The sequence below is a fragment of the Haliaeetus albicilla genome, chromosome 8, assembly GCF_947461875.1.
Source record: "Haliaeetus albicilla chromosome 8, bHalAlb1.1, whole genome shotgun sequence".
Lineage (NCBI taxonomy): Eukaryota > Metazoa > Chordata > Aves > Accipitriformes > Accipitridae > Haliaeetus > Haliaeetus albicilla.
In genome coordinates, this window is record NC_091490.1 from 32,432,616 (window position 1) to 32,451,936 (window position 19,321).

Sequence of the window (19,321 nt, forward strand, 5' to 3'; positions counted from 1 at the left end):
GCTTTATTAAGTAAAAAAGTGAAGAAAATGAAAACTTGGCCAAGTTTTCCAAACTGGTGCAGGGATCCTTATCCGCGAACACTCTGATAATTTGCTGTGAGAATCTGCTAAAATTTACGCCCAGGAAAATAAGAAGCACAGAAGACAGAGAAGATGGAGAGAAGACATGTCATCTCATCTCATCTAGCCTTTTGTGAATGTATACCATCAAGTCAAACCAAGCCTTCTATATACCCATTTGACCATTTTTATTTACGTTTTCTAAAAGGCAAACCAATGAGGTTGATATGAACTGGCTATTTTCACACTCTCACAGTTTTAAGGAAATACAACCAAAGGAGGTGGTTTAACATGGGACTACTGGATCCCCATCTCCATCAAGACTCCACTGAGCTGGCCCTGGAAAAACCCCTGTCTATGGAGTCAAAAGGCGAAGCACGGAAGGGCACTTAGTTAGGTCACTTATTTTTTAAATTAAATAGGAAATAATCTATGGTGTGTTTTATTTAAGTGAGAAATCAAGTACAGCCAGAAGAACAGCTTCCAAACCACAACCAAGCCCATGAGAAATATGCAAGTCCACTCAATGAACGTTCAAACTGGCTGGTAGTGCTTGGGCCTTCTACGTGTTTTGCCCATTTAACAGTTAGATTTGTTCAGATAAACTCATAAATATGATTATTTACATAGCAAGATAGAATGGTGTATTTAGGGATTTTAAGTAGAGGAAAATTCTTTCATGCTAATCATAAAATGAAAGCATGCCAAACTTTAACTAAAGAAACATGTTCTAACACTGAGAAACTTTTATAATTAATCCTTGCCTTAGATCATCTCAGAAAGAGTTATGAGTCTAATTAACATGAGTTGAGAAATTGTTCATGTTTCTGAAATCGCTGAAACTAGACACTGGGCAACAGACAATCTGTATCCTTTCTATCCCATGACCAACTTATGGCTAAGCCCTGACTCACCACATTAAGTCCAAAAATATTTCTCAGCATTAGTGATAGCTCATTGCAGGCACAGGCGAAACAACGGACACCATCATGGTGGGGGGAAAAATCCCCTCCAACCTCCACCTCTTTACAACAGGGAAGACGACAATGCACTGCTAAAATCTTTTTTGGGGGGATTTTTTTAGAAGAGCACCGGGGCTATTCTTAGAGGAGTTATATGGTGTGCAGGCTGCGGCTAGCAAAGGCTTGGCTGGTGGCCAGCCCCGGCTGGGTTTGCTGCAAGGCTGAGCAATGCCTTTAGCTCGGTAAAAGATTTCTGCTTGCTTTTTTTTTTTTTCTTAAAAAAAAAAAAAAGAGGATGCAGAAAACTCAATACACAACCCGCTAAGAACAAGCTGTACTTTGGAAAGACATGCCACCATCTCCTTGCATCTGCCGTCACTGCTTCCACAGCACTGCCAAAGTCCTTTTTCAATCCTGAGTGTTTTCCTTTGGAAGGAAATGAGTGTAAACATTGCTTCAGAGACAGCATTCCCATACGGATGTTAATCTTTGGAAAAGCTGGGCAGGCCAGAGTGACTTAGAGATCCGGGAGATCTCCAGAAGCAACAAATCCCACAGATATACTAGCTGCTAAACTTGTGCATCCAGCCAAGGCCTTATAAAAAATAAAGCACATTTAGACCTTGACTCACTCTTCAAGACTATGAAGCAACTTGAAGCCAGTTATTTCAGAGCCCCACCAGTGACCTGAAAGGGCTGAGGACCTCCTATGTTTAGCTCAGGTATGCTTGCTAAGGCAACGATTCCTTACATGCTCTCCAAGTCTAAGAAGAGAGGGAGATCTAGCAAACACGCAACATTTAACAACATTGCCAGCATCTCTCCAACCCTGAAATCACCCCCCTGCTTCCACCACACCTGACGATCAAACCTGTCCCTCCTCTCTCTCTCACAGCAGCTTCATTTCTCTGAATGGCTAAAGGAAAGAAGAAAACCAAGGGAAAAGGGCAGCTTGACGGTGTGCTCACTCCTACTCCAATCCAAATTGTCCCCTCACACTGCAGAGTCTGACATCCAAATATTGGGGGAAGAGGATGGCAGTACATCACACTCTGTTGCATACCATGCCTTTGCCCTCTCCAGCTTTTGCCTTTCATTTAATACCTTGGGGTTTGGAAACTTACCCCCAGGTTGCTCGCCTGGAAATAGATGGATTTTGGAATAAAAGTGCTGGTTTGGATGAAATTTCTGGGAAGAGTTGGCAATATATGAGCCCCTTTTTGCTGTGTTTGCAGGCAGAGCAGCTGCTTCTGATTCCCAACTACTGCCTTCAGGTGCTGCTGTAATACAAACTACATTTAAATATATATATATATACACACACACAATTATAATATTATTACCTTATTAAAAAGCATTGGGTTTGTGTTCCCATGCATAGACTACCTGGCAGCTTGTTTATTTTATTTAAAGCCGCCTGTCTTTGATGCTATCCCATGGAAAGATTACTTATTAGATATAAGCAGCACACAGAAGTACGCAGCCAGTGTGGTTTGCGCAGATCGAGTGTGGGAGATGAAAGTGGAGCACCAGAGAGCTGCATTTGAACTCTAATAATACTGCTTCTTGCAGGAGCAAGGAGCAAACAATTTAAAGCCAAAGAAAGGTCGTCTTCTCAGTGAGAACAAACATGAGACTTTGGTAAGCTGCATATTAGCTTAGTTCAGTATTACTTCGCTGTGTAAACTAGTGCTTCACATTAAAAATTATTCACGTATACAGGAGATTTATTTTATAACGTAACTACATCTAATTCCAAACTGCATTGTCCTCCGTATGCACAAGAGCCTGAATTATCTGCCCAGCATTTTCATAATATCAAAGTGCTTACTTTTACAAGCATAAATTTATTTTCATAGATTTTTTTTTCCTCCCTGACTTTGTTTTTGTTTTTACTTAAAAAAAACCCAAAACCTGAACCCTTGAAGGGTATAATCTTATATTGATTCCCCTTCTCCTAATCCAATTTTCTCCTCCTCTTTCCACCAGTTGAAATGCAGAAATCCCTTTCAACACATGCACTTGAGTCTCTCAGCTGCCTGCAGAGCAGCTGGTCTCAGCAACCTGCAAAAGCAAAGGGGAACAACCAAAGCCAAAAAGTAAAATTATAGTGAAAATAAAACCAGGGTGAGCCCCTTCTAGGCCCTGTTTAAGCGTACACAGTAGAGATGGACAGATATGCTCATCATTTTATCCTTCAAAGTGGCTGAAGCATTTGTAGTTCAACTGGAGGCAGATATCTGATATTGGGAATTTCACATCGACTAGCCAGAGGTGGCAGCAACGCTGAAAACATCAGCAGTGCCCCATCACTTGCCAGAGAGGGACTTTACTGATGCAGAGGTGATGTGAACCCTGAACATTCACATAGTCCCAACTCCAGCCTCCATCCCACTATTTAAAACAGGAGCTTAAGCTGCCACCTTCAACTTTGTAAGACTAAAAACTGCTTATGCCCACTCTATTGGGCAAGTGCCTAACCGATGCTCCAGGCATCTTATATAAGTAAATAAATAATTGAAAAATCTTCTCATTTAGAAAAAGAAAAAAAAAATCCTCCAATTTCACTTAATACCCCCCAAAATTCCTGAAAACATTACATTTGTATCTCTCTCCTTCCTCTTCACAAGTCTATCACGCTGCTAGTTTCTTTTTTTTGCAGGGTCTGTGTAGGGCACCAGCAATGCCTCAAGAACACCAGGAACACCATCAGTCTCCCTTAGCCGTGTGTGTAAGTTACACCACCCCGCTTCCATCCACCACCAGGAATAAATTCCTTCCTCTTGGTTCACTCACCTCCTCAGGGATCATCCCACAGCTCACACTGCCCTGGAGACCTCTGCAGTGGCCATCCCAGCACCGGCAAACCCCCTTGGCAAGGCAGACCAACATAGGCTGAGGGACGTTGTTACCTTCCCAATCGTCCCAAAATGTGCAGCAGCAGGAAAGCAAACAGGGGAGCACCTTCTGAGGTCATGCCAGGTCTCAGGGAGACCTGGATTTGCCAAGCCTGTCGCCCTGAGAATGCAATAATTAAGGCTAAAGAGCTCCACAAGCCCATTAATACAGCTAATGAGCTTCCCCAACAGGCATCTCCAGTTCTCTTTCACTTTCTCTAGAGAACACATTAAATCAGGATGTCTTCTGCCCACATGTGGCCTTCACTGCAGCACTGTCCCAGCAAACCTAAGCTGATAAAATGCCTGGGTAGTCCAGCCCCTGCAGAGACTCCTCATTTCCCTGAAAGAATTTTAAAAAAACAAACAAACAAAAACCCCACTTAAAAACGTCCACTGCGGTTTCAAATAATTTCATGCAAAATACCACCACTTTCTCCATGGCAAATTTTAAATATTTACCAACTTTATTCACACATTGTGATGAAGCACAATCAAAATATCAAGCAAGCAAACACAAAACAACTGCTGCAGTGGTGGAAAACATTCCCGCTCAATAACAATGTGAGCGTACAATTGCCTAACAGGTGGAAAACCTAACAAAAGCAGCAACTATTGAAACAGGAAAATAACTTTTCATGCTCATTCAGTACAACAAATATTGTCATTTTGAAGATTAGTTAAATAATTAGTGCTCTCCTGCTACAACTTTTATTCCTGCAAGTACTCCTCACTCTTGGATCTTCTACTGTATGTTGCTTCTAAAAGTATTTTTTACATTTCTTGCTAAATAACCAAGAAGAGTGGGAGAAAAAAAACAACACTAAAAATAATTTAGGTGATGAAGAAAGTCTTGTATGGATTGGATAGTGAAAAAAATTGCCTTATGTAAAAAAGGGGACAAAACTCAAGCATTTCAAAACAATAATGGTGCAAGATGGACTGGGAGCTCCTAGTTTTATAATCCTGTAACAGAGAAGCAACTGGGCTTTTAACAGAAAAGAAGCAAATTCAAAACTGAAAACGCTCATTTGAAAAAATATGTTAGAAAACTGTTTTTCAAATAATGATAAATCCAGATTATGCAATGTGCTGCTATCACATGCTGTTCATGGCAAAAGCCCAGACCTGCCTCTTGAAATCTCTGCACCAGTACAGCCAGTAAGACCATCCAGAGGTACAGAGTAAAGACTGAGACATAGGACCTGACCCATCTCCTACAGGGCAACACTGTGTCTGACCACGGCAATCCCTGTGGGATTTAACTGGGAGAGATCATATAAAAATCACCAGACCGCCCACAAAACACTTGGAAAGAAATGCTAAGAGTAAGTTCCCACCTACATCAGAAAGGCCCCATCGAAATTGTTTTTAGAGCTGATGAGTGCCCTCAGCTACCGCTATATGGATTTAACGCTGAGTAAAACGTTGGCTAGTGGTATGCTACCTTTGCTGAAGGAAACCCGGGTGTCTCCCCACACGTCAGTAATGAGGTGCATGTCTCATTAACGTAGCCCATAGGGTGCCCCACTGTTTACGGGAAGGATGCCTCTCCTCAACTGCCTCTCCTCAACTAAGGCAAGCTGAGAAGTTCAGGGCTGCAGAGAGCCCTCTGAATCTCTTCTCGCCACTCCTTGTAGCGTTTCTGCTCCTCCTCCCCTCTTCTGCCCACCTTTCACCTTTTGCCCTTCCTTCTTTACCTCCCCAACCTCTTCCTAGGATGGTCATTTAACTCCCGCTTGCTTTCGGCAGCTGCTACTGCAGATTCCTCTTTGGGGCTTTGGATCGTACTCACCCTAGCAGCTCTGCTGGCTGCGTAAGATGCCACCTTTCTTGCCTGTCACTCAAGAAGATGCATTAAATTCCACCCGAGAGAGATAGCCAACACGGATGTTGAGGTCTACTTTGCATTAGAGAGCTGTCAAGTGTCATCTGTTTTGCTGCATTTGAGATCAAACCAGCTGTCACCAACCTCAGAAGACAGCATAAGCAATCTCCTCCCTAAAAAATGAACAAATCCCATCCTTTTATAATGGTCAGTCCTCGCCTTTAAATTTGATCTCTGAATCTATACAAAGCCATCGTAATTCAGTGCAAGCAAGCTAAGCTTCCAGCTACTAGAAACCACTTTAAAGATGCATTTCTCTATAAACAGCCCAGAGGATCAAAGTGTTGACACTGGTCAAAGAAACACAGGATAAAGGTAGGAGAGAAGGAAGCCATCTGTCACAGGACCCCAGCCACTGCAGAGCATTAAATCCTGAGAACTGGGTGCTCTGGAGATCTTTTACATACAGCAGACAACAGTTCATTTGACTAGCTTCAAGTTTACCTGTTTTAACCGGTCTTTGAAGACATTAGTTAGGGAAGTTCACAAAAGAAAACACTTTTTCCACTGAAAAAAATAGTCACAGTATAAACAAGTTACAGCAAAAATACACTGACTGTAAGAAGGATTTGCCTGAAACCAACACTGAATGTTGCAGCCCTGCAAGGGCACTGCCTCAGCTTCAGTAAATCAAAATTAATAAATCCAGTATTGGTTTGGGGTCTGAACCAACCCATCCCATCTCTCAGCATCTTGAAACTTTCTTTTCCAGGTGCAATATTGTATTCAAACTAAAACCGAGAGATCATTAAGGCTGCATGGTTAAATATCTAATGAAATATCTACGGATAAATTTGCTTATTATTTCTGTGTACATCAATAGTCTGACATTAGCATCTCACCAGATATGTGTAAATCCTGGGCCCTACATTTTCTCCACAGCCATCTCAGTTGAAAGAGTCCTATACCTGAAAAGAAAGCTTGAGCAAACCCATATAATATTGTCTATAATTAAATGTGAACAGATGAAAGGGTGAACTTCTACCTCAACCCTATCAAAAGGAGACAGGAGGACAGCAGACCACAGCTGACCAGTGGTCAGCGGTACTCCCACCTGGGGACTCTCAGACTAGCAGTCAACACAGCTGCCTGGATTTGCCAGCTTTATTCTCCGACAGCAACTTTTGATGATTTTAGGCATTTCTGTGTGTTCGTTTCTGCCTGTATCTTGCCTTATTCTCTGTTCCAAAACAGCAGAATTAATAATTAACACCTAGCAGGCAATCGCTGAAAAGCAAGTACCAAAGCAGAGAGGATACAGAGAGCTTCTGTTGCTGACAGCTTTCAATATCTTACCACTCATCTTTCTGAAAGCTTCAGTTCCTCCAGTTTTGAGATGCTCAAACTCTTAAAAAAATAATAGAAAGAATAAAAAAAGAATCTCAGCCCCCCCCCCCCCAAAAAAGGGGGGGGGGGAAGTCCCAGTCATCACAGTCATGGAAGAAACACTTAAATAAAAAACTTCCAGAGCTTTATGTATAATGTTTTTAAATAACAAATTTTATATATAATCTATATATTTTGGTCAGCTGACTCATTTTCAAACGGCTGATGCTGGCAGCACTGCAACACAGGGTTGTTTACCGCAAAGTGCGCGATAAACTATTATAGGGAACAGTATACATTTCTATACCTCCTCCTGGAAAGCAGCATTGAAAGTTGCACGTCCAGAACATACACACAAATGCCCATGGCCTTGATAACTTCAAGCACAAGGACGATGACAATGAGAGGATTTGAGAAATGCCCACAAGCTTGTGGCTGCTGGTGGGCCAGTATACTCGGGGCTATGGAGGGACATCGCCGTGTCCATTCGCCTGCCACCACCAGAGCTCACCACAGCAGCATCCTGCTCAGGCTTCAGATGCTGACATTTATAAACCCTGGATGACGTTGTCTGGAGAAGTCCAACACGTTTCAGCCAACAAGCAGCAATGCTTTAAGTTTTGCAGTTTAGGTCCTAGGTAGGACTGCTGTGAAAAAGGACTTCCTTGGCAAAGCAAATTTTCAGCCAGTGCCTAACAGTGAAGGGAGAGCAACTTGGCTGGACTTTTAAGAGGACCCTGAACAGAGGGATGCAGCTTATATTGGCAGGGGATTTCAAAACCAGCAGCATCGTTCACTCCCAAAAAGCAACCTTGCCATCACTGCTGACTCCTGTTTCACCAACAGCTCCAAGTCCATCTTCCTTCTCCACAGCATCAGCTTTCCCAGAGCGGGGAAAGAACATCCCAGTCAGAAACTCACCCATTAAAATGATACAGGCATGAAAAAAACACAACCCGTATGGAAAATGATCTACTCCCACAAGGGATGGGAACACCTCTGCAGGTTTTGCAAGAATCCTTTACACTGATGATGTAGCTGATCCTGAAAACTTGCTCCTGACACCTGCCCAAAGCTCTTGGGCATTAGACCTTCATTACTATTTTTTTTTCCTAGCAAACATTAGCAAGACTGCAATTACATGTTGCTTCTGGACACTGTTATTTTAATATGCTTAGAAAGAAATATCTTTTTTTTTTTAAGCTTTCTACTTTAAAATCACATCCATCAAGAGCCTGATAAATTTTATCATTCTACCTCTCAACAGAACACTATGAAGATTCATTCAACAGAGGACGAAGACCGAAACAGGGACCTGTCGGAAGAAATGTATCTGGAACACAATTAGTGTGGATGTTATTTTCTGACTTGCTAAAAACGTTTTTAATAGTATCCACTTATTTTATAGATTTTCAAAAATTAAATACTAAAGGAAAAATTAATACTTCTTCCACGAAAATAATTTTTAATAGAATCCAGAAGAAAAAGAATATTAATACTCAGAGCAATCATTTACTTTGATGTCTAAATAATATGCAGTGATCCATAAGTGGAATGAGCTAAAACTGTCATAAATTCATTATGAGAAACCATTCTTTGAAGAATATCACTGCAAATTTGAAATAAAATGGGCAATATGAAAATGAGCTAATTGCATGGCATTTAAAATAGCTGGCTCTAGTAACAATATCCTTTCTGTGCACTTCTATTTCAGCTTCAAACGCATTTCTTCCAAAAACAGTGGAGAGGCTGGTTTATGAAAATTGAACTGTTGTAATTACTTAGTGCTGATAGCAATAGGGCAGCATTCATTTAGGATCTCAGACTTTGGGAAAAAAAAAAACAACAAAGGATGATTTTATGATTTTAATTTCCCTGGGAAAGGAACCTGGAGTATCTGCAGCATAAAATGCACTGATGAGGAGTGGAGGAAAATACATCCGATAAACAACTATATATTCCCAGGGGAATGTCTTAGGTATCATCTAATAAAAGTAAAAAGCAAAATTCCTCTTCACCAACTGGGGCACATCATTTGCTTTGCCCAGTCTGTCCCGGCACTGCTCAGAGCAGCTCTGCCTCAAGGAAACGACACCTCTGCCCTTGCAGCTGCCCAGGTCTGGGAGGTTCACAGGCACCCCAGCCTGCCTGCCTGCCTGCCTGCCTGCCTGCGGGGCGTGGGATGCTGCCTCCTTTATCCTAACGTGAACCCTGCACCTCCAGCAGAAAGGAGTTTGATATTATGCTCGTCGCTCCTTCATTTAGTTACTTTTAAATTTTAATTCCTGGCTTTCATTTACTTACTTATTCTGTAGCTGCATTTTGTAGCGACAGCTTTTGTTCTGTGGTTTATTTCTTGAACTCGAGAGAGGAGCAGTCCAGATGGGGAGCATCTCTGCGCTGGTCTGCGAGGAGCCTGTGGGACCTGTTTCCACAGACCTCCCTCGGGGCCCCAGGATTTGGCTGATGCAGCATCTAGGCAAAGTGGATGCCTCTCCTTATGGGAAAACATGTGGGGGAGTAGCCTTGCTTTGTAGCCCTCAACTTCTCTGCTCTCTTTTCCAGCTCTCAGGACTACAGGAGATGCAATGGGTGGGCGGTCTAGCAGCCCCTGCACGTTATCAAGTCTCCATGCACATCTGGTGATGCTCACTTTGTCCTTTTAGTATTCTTATGCCCCAGGAACTGAAGAAAAAGGGCATCTCAATTTCTTTTTCCCTCCCAGGATGACCTAAGCTATACTTTTTGGTGGGGTTTTGTGCTTTTCTTCCTGCCTGGATTCCAACACAAGAGCCAACAATGTCTTCAAGTGTTTTGTTGAGCTGAGGCTTTATATCTGAAAACAGGAGAAGGGAAAATAGGGCAGCAAGAGGCAGAGAAGTTAATAGTCTCTTCTTTATATATAGAAAGATATCTAGATATCCATCCTTGACAGTGGATAATGAACCAACATGATGCAATCATCCCAACACTCGTACCTGGAGCTGACACTGTGCCAGCAGTGGGACAGGGTCTCCTGGTTGATGCTGCATACAGCACCAAAAGAAAATGAGGGGTCAACACAGGATTTAACACACCAAAATTCTTCAGGGTAGACAAAACCCAGAAAAACCTCTTCTTTCAAAGGGCTTGAGGGCTGTCAGTCTTGGGCATTTCTGGTTTCTCTCCCCTTATAAGCAGAGCATGAGCAAGTTCTATCCTGAAATCACGTGTTTCGAAACATGCCATTGTTGCAAAATGATTTAAAATAAATAATTAGGAAATTACAGCCTGAAATCTTAGTACTGTAGTATACATTAATATGATACTAATTCTAATTTTTACAAAGCTCTTCACCAATGTACTACAACAGTGCTGTGATAAATATAGTTACACACTTAAAACATAGTAATTCAAAGCTTATCTAGAAATAGTAAGCAGCAGTGCCTTTAAACACTTTAAAGTACGAAATTAATTGTACTCCCATGCTTAAATTTGCACTTGTAGTATTTTGCATACATAGGAAAGAAAAAACCACAAATACCCCCAATAAATTTAACCCCAGAGAGTGGCGGCTAGCTTATTTCTTTTAGTTAGCTTATTTCTTCTTATTTATTTTAGCGCCTAGACTAGGCAGCTTGGCAATAGAATTAAAAAGCTATTTTCCTAAATCGATCTGGAATTCAGACATATGCCAATATTTGCATTACACATCACAAAATGTTTATGATTGATGTATCTATTATACATATTTTGCATACCTATTTAAATATTTATATTATGCACAATATCTTCACTTTCACATATTACATTTTATAGAGTTGTTAGTTGTTTCATTCCTCATTTTCTGCTAGGCTTTTAATTTCATACACTTCATCTATCAGATACTACTGTCTATTTTTAACATATCACTGCAGAAAATGATAACTGGTGTTGAATACAGAGCCACAGAGACTGAGGTTTTGCAATACTAAGTATTACGGAGCTGAATGATAAATGGAGAACAGCAGCTGGGCTGAGAAGCTTGAGACACAGTTAGGAAATAACAGCGCATGCAAGGCTGACAAAAATTACATTTGCAGGTAAGTGGACTGGAAATTTATACTTATTGGGAAAAAAAAAAAAAAGAGTAAAACATTGTTCATATTATTAAAGGCGGAGTGAGAGATAGCAAGAGCAATGGAGAGGCAATCTTCTTCCAACTCCAGCAGGAATCTCAAGCTCTAACATGCAATTTCACTATGGAGCTTCAGGACAAAACAGGGGATTATGCCCAACTGTTTGGAGGGTTTGGATAACAAAGAATAAAAATCCCATTAAGTAGCCTTTTGTGCTAATGCAGACCAGAAAAAGATTTCTATTAGTAGAAGTTACAAAAACATCTAAAAACTGAACTGCAATAAATATCAAGTTAACCACCTAACACAAAAAAATATATAGCTTTAGGTATTTGATACTTTCAGAGGTATCTGTACTATTACAAACCATCTCAGAGGAAAACTGATACAGGTCATCAAGTTTGCCAAAGCAACGCTAAGCTGCACGAATACAACACTCCTTATTTTACCTTTTCTGGCAATGAAATTTTACAATGGAAAGCCATTAGTGCTGCAGGAGTATGGAAATGAGGACAATTAAATTCGTCCTATTATGAATGTTAAATAGGCTGTTATGATTGTACTCTGTATATTTAACATGATGGTGTAGAGCTAAACAGTGAGTCCTTTCCAAACACAAAATTAATAGATCTTTAGAAACAGTAAAATGTGTTATTTATTCTGGTGATACCTGTTTGTAGCAGGTATGTTTTAGAGTAGAATTAGCCTTTTAAAATACTAATAATTCCTGATTTTTAGCATCTTAGCTTTCCAAAGTAACAAAACCAGGTATGTGACGTATGTGATTAGCCATGATTAGCTTTTGTGGTAAACTCAAAGTTGGTAAAACTCTCTTTGTTTTGGAGAAGGCTTATCATAAAACCTTTAAACAACCCAGAGTCCCCCCCAAAAGATGGGGGAGAGCTCACCTCTGCTCCAGTGGGGTTTTGCTGAGCTGCTGTCGATCCACAGGGAGTTGAGGTTTAGTTTTGACACATGGGGGTTCATCGCCTCACTTGGCATGCTGGCACCAAGCTGTACGTGGAGACAGCACCATCTTGGCTGTGTCTGAGACAACAACCCTGCCTGAGCCTAGCCTGCCGGGGGCAAAACCAGCCCTCCTGCCTTCCCAGCCACACCAACCAGGCCCCCGATAAACCATCACAGCCAGGCCTTCTGCTTCTGAATGCACAAATAACCATCACAGTTGCTTATTTACCTCCAGGAATAATAATACACTCGTGACCTTCTATGTGCAATCACACTTCATTTGAAAGTTAGCACAATTTCCATGTTTTCTTATATATATATAGTCCAACACTTGTGATTAAAAAATGTATATAGTATATAGCACAAATTACTTCTTTCTTTCATCTGTCTACTAGTTCTTTACAGATTTGACTCCAAACATCCCTGTTTTAGCTGAGCAGCTATTAAAGTGTGTGGTGCAGAGTGCCAACATGCAGTGTAATCCCAGGTCTCCAGCACCTAATCCTGCTACATCCCATTCCTCTCTGCAGGCTACAAGGATGTGTGACTGTCAGCTCAAGACTCTTCCCCACAAAGTGCAATGTGTCTGGCTTCATTTTGAGGATGGAGATCCCAGGCAGGATGCTCAGGAAGGTGCCAGGAGCCAGAGGTACCAGGAATGAAACCAGGACCAAAGAGATCCCAGCAGCAAGTGGAGAACTGGAGGAACAACCTGCGTAAAGAAGTGAATCAGGCTGATGGATACAAAGGAACGGCAGGAAAACAGTAAGTGACTTCGCCAGAGTTTGAAACAAGCTTGGCTTTTTAATCTTTTCTTCCTTTCACCCCCCCCGCACCGCCTTGTCAAGAGCCTACATTTCAATTCAAGGAGGCCTTTGATTCTGCCAGAAAATGTCTTCACACGGAGCATCTTTTGTTTCACCTGGCACACAGCCCTAGCACAGCCATTCCCATTGTCAATACATCTTGGGAGTATTTCTGCTTTACAATGTCAGCCTTGCTCAAGTTTAGAGCCCTGCTTATGCCTCAGGTTGAAGCTGAGAAGATGGTGATTCACTGACGGAGCCTCATCTCTCCCACAGATACCCACACTTGTACCAGCCCTTCCCCAGCTCTCTCCTTAAACAGAATAAAAGCCTGGGACCCTGACCACAGGACCCCAATACAAAACGACAATTTGCCTCGTGTCTGCCATGTCCTCCCATTCTCTTTATCTACTTGCATGACCTTTTTTTTTCCCCCGGACTCAGAAAAATTGCAACACCAAAGGCAGAGATGGCACGACATCAAAGAGCTTAAGTTACAAGTGAAGCCGTTTTATTTTCACTTGAGCAGAGATTTTTTTTTTTAAGTGAGACTTCAAAATATCTTAAAAAAGTAACAGTGATGATAATGGGACCCCAAAATTCGGTGGCATCTGAATAACGTAATTCAAGCACAAGTATCAGAGGATAAAATAACCCATACCAGAACAGTTCCCAAGGAACAGACTATAAAGACATTCAGGTTATACATCTCATCTGGGCCATGTTTCTGAAGGAGATGTGAATTAGCAGCCCTGTGACAATAAAGAAACACGGGATTAAGAAACAAGAGAGGAGGGAAAAGGGCTGGTCAATTCTCCCACCGCCTTTTCTTGTTAATAAAATTTCTGTTGCCTGGAAATGGCTGATGAGAAGACGGGATTACGTAAGCGCTTGCCAACTTTTCACATGTTAAGAAAACTAAAGCCTGAGTGATGGGTAGCTTAACCCATCTCCTAAGCAGTGAACTAAAATATGTTTACTAAGGAGAACTTGAACAGTGAAACCCCTTTAAAAAATCCAGGAGTGACGAGCACTTGACAATTCCCAGGATTAAAAAGCTGCATACATTACAGACAATGTAATCTACTTATAGTAAGATGAGGCAAAGGAAAATAAAGCCTTTTTGGTGTGCAAGATGGTTTTTGTTTTAAAGTATATACATCCTGTCTGATTGAAGACTTTTATGTTATTGTCTTTTTTCTCCTGATAGATGTGACAGAGAAGAGAGCTATACCAGCCCTCCAACTCCATATTAAGTTATGTCTTCCAACAAACCCACTGCTCCCATCAAATGTGACCCATCAATAATAAAATAATAAGCACTGTGCTGTAGAAACGTCTCTTCCTGAATTTAATCAGGCTAACACTTAAGTGCTACAAGAAAGCAGGAACTAACAAAAGTGCAAAATATCTCTATTTAGTTTTGAATACAACTCCAGCGACTGTGTCACCTCAGCACACGTAAGCTTTCCTGAACTATTCCTCATTGTCAATCAAGTGGCTTGTTACCTTCTGCAAATATTCTAATTTTAACTACAGCTGAAGGCTAGTTTAAAATTTAACCTGCTAGAGTTTTCCATTTTTTATGAAAAAAAACCTGACGATTGTGCTCATTCTTCCTTTTTCTCTGTTTATGAACAAAGCACTGGGGTCTCTAAAATGAGCAAAAAAATTCTTTCAGTCACACTTTTTCCAGTTCAGAAGAAAGGTGCTTTCACTGGTGATAAAGCTGAATGCACTGTGGATGCTGCTAGAAAAGGTGATATTCTCAGCAATGTTTCTGAGGCACTAAAAAACCCCCAAACCCTGCTGCAAACTGAAGTTGCGCTTTCCACTGGAGCATCAGCAGTGCAAAATCGCAGGCGGCAAATACCTAACCTGAAGACCAAAGCAGAAATCATGTTGCCTGCTGCTCAACCTCCACTTGAGCAATGAGGTTTAGGCCAGCAAAATAAACTCTGCTATTTACTACAGGAATGGACGTGTAGTTGTGCAATACAAGTATGCGTGTCTAGAAGATGGAATATAAAGTATCCAGGTTGCCTGGAGCTCACTTACATCTTAAGGAAAAGAAAAAAAATCTCAAACAGTGGATTTTTGTAGAGCTGCCCAATGACGGCAAAAGGCAAATCCTCAGCTGGTGATAATGGTTATGTTTCCACTGAACTCTGATGATGAAGTTCCCCCAGTCTTACTGATGGAGGGAAAAAACCAAACAATCCTATGTGAAGGAAAGCTGCGATCAATGAGTGGAGCCAGATGTGAAATTTTGCACCCAACTATTATTATTGTGAGATGTCTTCAAAAAGTTAAACTGCACAAAGCCCCAGTCAGCCAATTACAAAACATTCCTTCAGCTTCAGAAGAGAAGAAATGACTTCTCAGAAAGGCCAGAATGACTCAGCTGTGATTTTTAAGCTGCTTCAACAGCATCCTAGTTATTTCAAGTAGTACTAAGACTTTACCTGAGATTTCCTTCCCGTAAGCGGAAGTATGAGCTGGCAAAGTACTCAAATCAGGGAAAAAGAAACACACACAAAAAGATTCTTGCAACTGCTGTGTTATGAATATACTGCTTTTTCTATTCCAAACTACCTTCCCTGTGAATTTTAAAATATGTAAAACCAGGAAGCACAGAGCAAATAATAACTAAATAAGTAGGTCATTTTCTCAATGGCAGTGCACTGCTGTTTTACTACCAACTCGTTTGCAATATAGACACATACATTTCAAAGCGCGTATATTCGGATCTGCAAAGGAGGTGAGCAAGCATAATTGTGGAAGCACTTGCTCCAAGATCAAGTGGAGCCTAATTCAGAAAATCAAGCAGGAAAAAGTCGTATTTTGCACCTTCTATGCAAGCTTCACAGCGAGTTATGACATTTTGGAGAAAATCCTCTTGCTGTGTGTAAGCTGTAGCTTGAATGTGCTGCACGTTGCATATTTCATTACAAAAGCAGAGCCATGTTATTTCATTAGATAAGCGATAAGTTCAATCCTTACCAAGTTTTCTTGGTTCCTGGCTGCTATTTTCTGATCATCTTCTCCCCCATTTTTCATGTATTTGACCTCTTCCACTGGTTTGATCCTATACTCATCTGAGCACCAAGAAAAAAAAAAGAAAAAAAATTTTGAACCAGTGTAGTTCAACAGCTGGGGAAAAAACCAAACTAAAACCAAAACAGCTGACTAGAAAAGACCCTAATTAAGCAAAGCAGCTAAAAATTACATGTATATAGTTTCAAAAGCTTAAATGTGACTGACACCAAGGAAGTTTTTCCTGACTGAAGCTTCAGTAAGAATTTCCAGTTCTGGCTTCCAGAAATTTTTCAGTAGCTCTCTGGTCTAGTATAGTCATGGCACCACAAACGGGGAATGTTCAGTACGTACTCTCCCCCAGATCCCTAGTTTTCTGTATAATATGTTCAATACAAACAATTTCTTTGCTCCTGCATCCTCCCTGGATTTTTATTATCAGTGGGCAAACAAGCAATGTACAGTAGTTACTACAGAGAAGAGTCTGCTCATGGATGTTCCTTGCATTGAAAAAACCTCCTCTGAAAAGCAATGCTGATGGAGGCTATTTAAAATTTAAGTAAAGAGCTAGAAAAAAAAAAAAACCCACACCAAAAGCCACTGTTGTTTTTTTTTAATTTCATTTTTTCCTGCACTATTTTAACTGAGCTAAAGCAAAAAGTACACAATGCACAGTCATATAACAATTTCCGGAGAAAAGGTTCCATGCTGAACCATCTTCCTCTCCCCACTCCTAACCCCCCGACCATTTGTCCTGGTTTCAGCTGGGATAGAGTTAAGTTTCTGTCTAGTAGCTGGTATAGTGTTATGTCTTGGATTTAGGATGAGAAGAATGTTGATAACACACTGATGTTTTCAGTTGTTGCTAAGTAGCGTTTATACTAAGTCAAGGATTTTTTCAGCTTCTCATGCCCAGCCAGCGAGAAGGGTGGAGGGGCACATGAAGTTGGGAGGGGACACAGCCAGGGCAGCTGACCCCAACTGGCCAGAGGGGTATTCCAGACCATGTGATGTCATGCCCAGTATATAAACTGGGGGGGAGCTGGCTGGGGCAATCGCTGCTCAGGAACTAACTGGGCATCGGTCGGTGAGTGGCACTGTGCATCACTTGCTTTGTATATTCCAATCCTTTTATTATTATTGTCATTTTTTTATTATTATCATTATTATTTTCTTCCTTTCTGTCTTGTTAAACTGTTCTTATCTCAACCCAGGAGCTTTACTTTTTTTCTCCAATTCTCTCCCCCATCCCACTGCGTGGGGGGGAAAGTGAGTAAGTGGCTGTGCGGTGTTTAGTTGCTGGTTGAGGTTAAACCATGACACCATTTTTCCTGCACATGAATGTTACCCAGATAGAAATCCAGCGTGAAAGTAAGTAATAAGAAAAGTAAGATTCCTGGTTTGCCCTTAATATTTATCAACCAGGTGTTTCAGCTCTTCAAATAATAAATTCCCAGTGCCAGTACAGAAATATTATCTAACATACATGTGCTATCCCACAGTAAACAGCCTAAATAAAGGGTTTTTTTCCTTTGGTAGGACAATAAGGGATTTGGTGATTATTCTTTCTAGCTCAGGAAAAGAGTGCTTACAGTACCAACACTGCCTTTTCTCAGCCCCTATTACAGCTTTTTGCTCTGGTTACCTTTGTAGCACACGAATCTATCAGAAAAACACCAAGAGTTTTGTACCCACACTCCTCCAGCCACGATATATAATGCAGAAGAGAAACTTTACCCCATGAAAGTTGAAAATGTTAATACAAAATTAAATGAGACACAGTACACTGGGAATAAAAGACAAAACCTGGGCAAATTAAAAGAAACCACACAAACTTTATTCTTTTTCATTGGGTTTTCAAGCAATTTATTTCACTTGCTAAGGGAAAAAGAAAACACAAATGGATTATTCTGGGTTACTGTATTGTTAAAAAAAAAAATCAAAATTATTTAGAAGGAAGCTTAGTTTTCTGAAAACTGTTAACCACAGAGTGTATAAGTTAAATAAGCTTAACTTTGAAAACCAATCTTTTTTAAAAAAAATATAACATGGTTTCACATTTTGCCTAGTCCATACTTATATGCTTTTTTTATTATAGAGTTTAAATAAAACCGTGAATTTATCAAATAGCAGCATCTCAGGTGCAGAGGCTCAAAACAGATGAAGAATTTAAGACAATATTATTAGACTGGTAAATGAGAACAACTTCTCTAAATTTCTTTTCTCTTTTTTAAATGGAATTTAGGTAATCTGGAGGTGACAATTCATAAAACCAAAAAGGCTGAACACAATAAAGCCTGAGAATTAGAAGTACTTGATTGACTGCAGCATCTAACTTACATTTTTCTCACTCCTTCAATGATCTCTGTTGTGATTAGCAATAAAACCCATATGCAGAAAAAGCATAAAACTCCCACGGTGGTATGTAGGGATTTGAACAGGAAAACAGATGAGAAAGCGAAAATAGCACAAAGGAACTTTGCACAACCCACAGCTGGTCCACATTAACTAGAAGAGAGACATGTTCAACCCAGCCTTGTAAAAAATGAGTAAGGTTTGGAGGTCCTGATGTTCAGTGGCAAAAATAACCTCTGAAACGTGTCTCCTGCTTATTCCAAGAGATTAATTGTGACTGAACACTGAGTGCACACCCGCACAGCAAACCATCCTATGCAGACTGCATGTAAGGGATGCTTCCTTGGAAGACATCATATCTTGTAGCAAGTGGACCAGCACACTGATGAGCCCATGACTGATAATGAGATTTATATATGAAAGTTGGATACAGTTCGATAGCATGGAGGCAAGAAGGGAAGGAGGAGTTTAGTTGGAAACTTAATTCTGTATTTCTTCTGTAACTGATTGTAAGAGAATGCTGTCGAGCATTGGTGTTTGAGTGTATGAGCTAAGGACTCGCTGGTCCTGGCTTCCCAATCTTTATCATCACCATCATGACAACACTCTTGTAATTATTGCACCATTACTACTTACAAATTTATGCTACTTTTACCAGGTGAATAAAATAGAACAGAACCGAACTATTTCAGTTGGAAGGGACCTACAATGGTCATCTAGTCCGACTGCCTGACCAATTCAGGGCTGACCAAAAGTTAAAGCACGTTGTTAAGGGCATCGACCAAATGCCTCTTAAACACTGACAGGCTTGGGGCATCACCACCTCTCTAGGAAGCCTGTTCCAGGGTTTGACCACCCTCTCGGTAAAGAAATGCTTCCTCATGTCCAGTCTGAACCTCCCCTGGTGCAACTTTGAACCATTCCT

The 19,321-nt window shown here is 40.8% G+C and overlaps 1 protein-coding gene across 2 annotated transcripts in view; it reads right to left on the bottom strand.

The window, feature by feature from the left end:
• C8H1orf21 (chromosome 8 C1orf21 homolog) overlaps window positions 1-19,321 on the bottom strand; it is a 129,729-nt gene that overhangs the window by 35,642 nt on the left and 74,766 nt on the right. For both annotated transcript variants that reach the window (XM_069789586.1, XM_069789587.1), the window contains exon 3: window positions 16,009-16,103. In XM_069789586.1, the coding sequence (XP_069645687.1) occupies window positions 16,009-16,103 (95 nt within the window). The remainder of the gene's footprint in view (window positions 1-16,008; window positions 16,104-19,321) is intronic.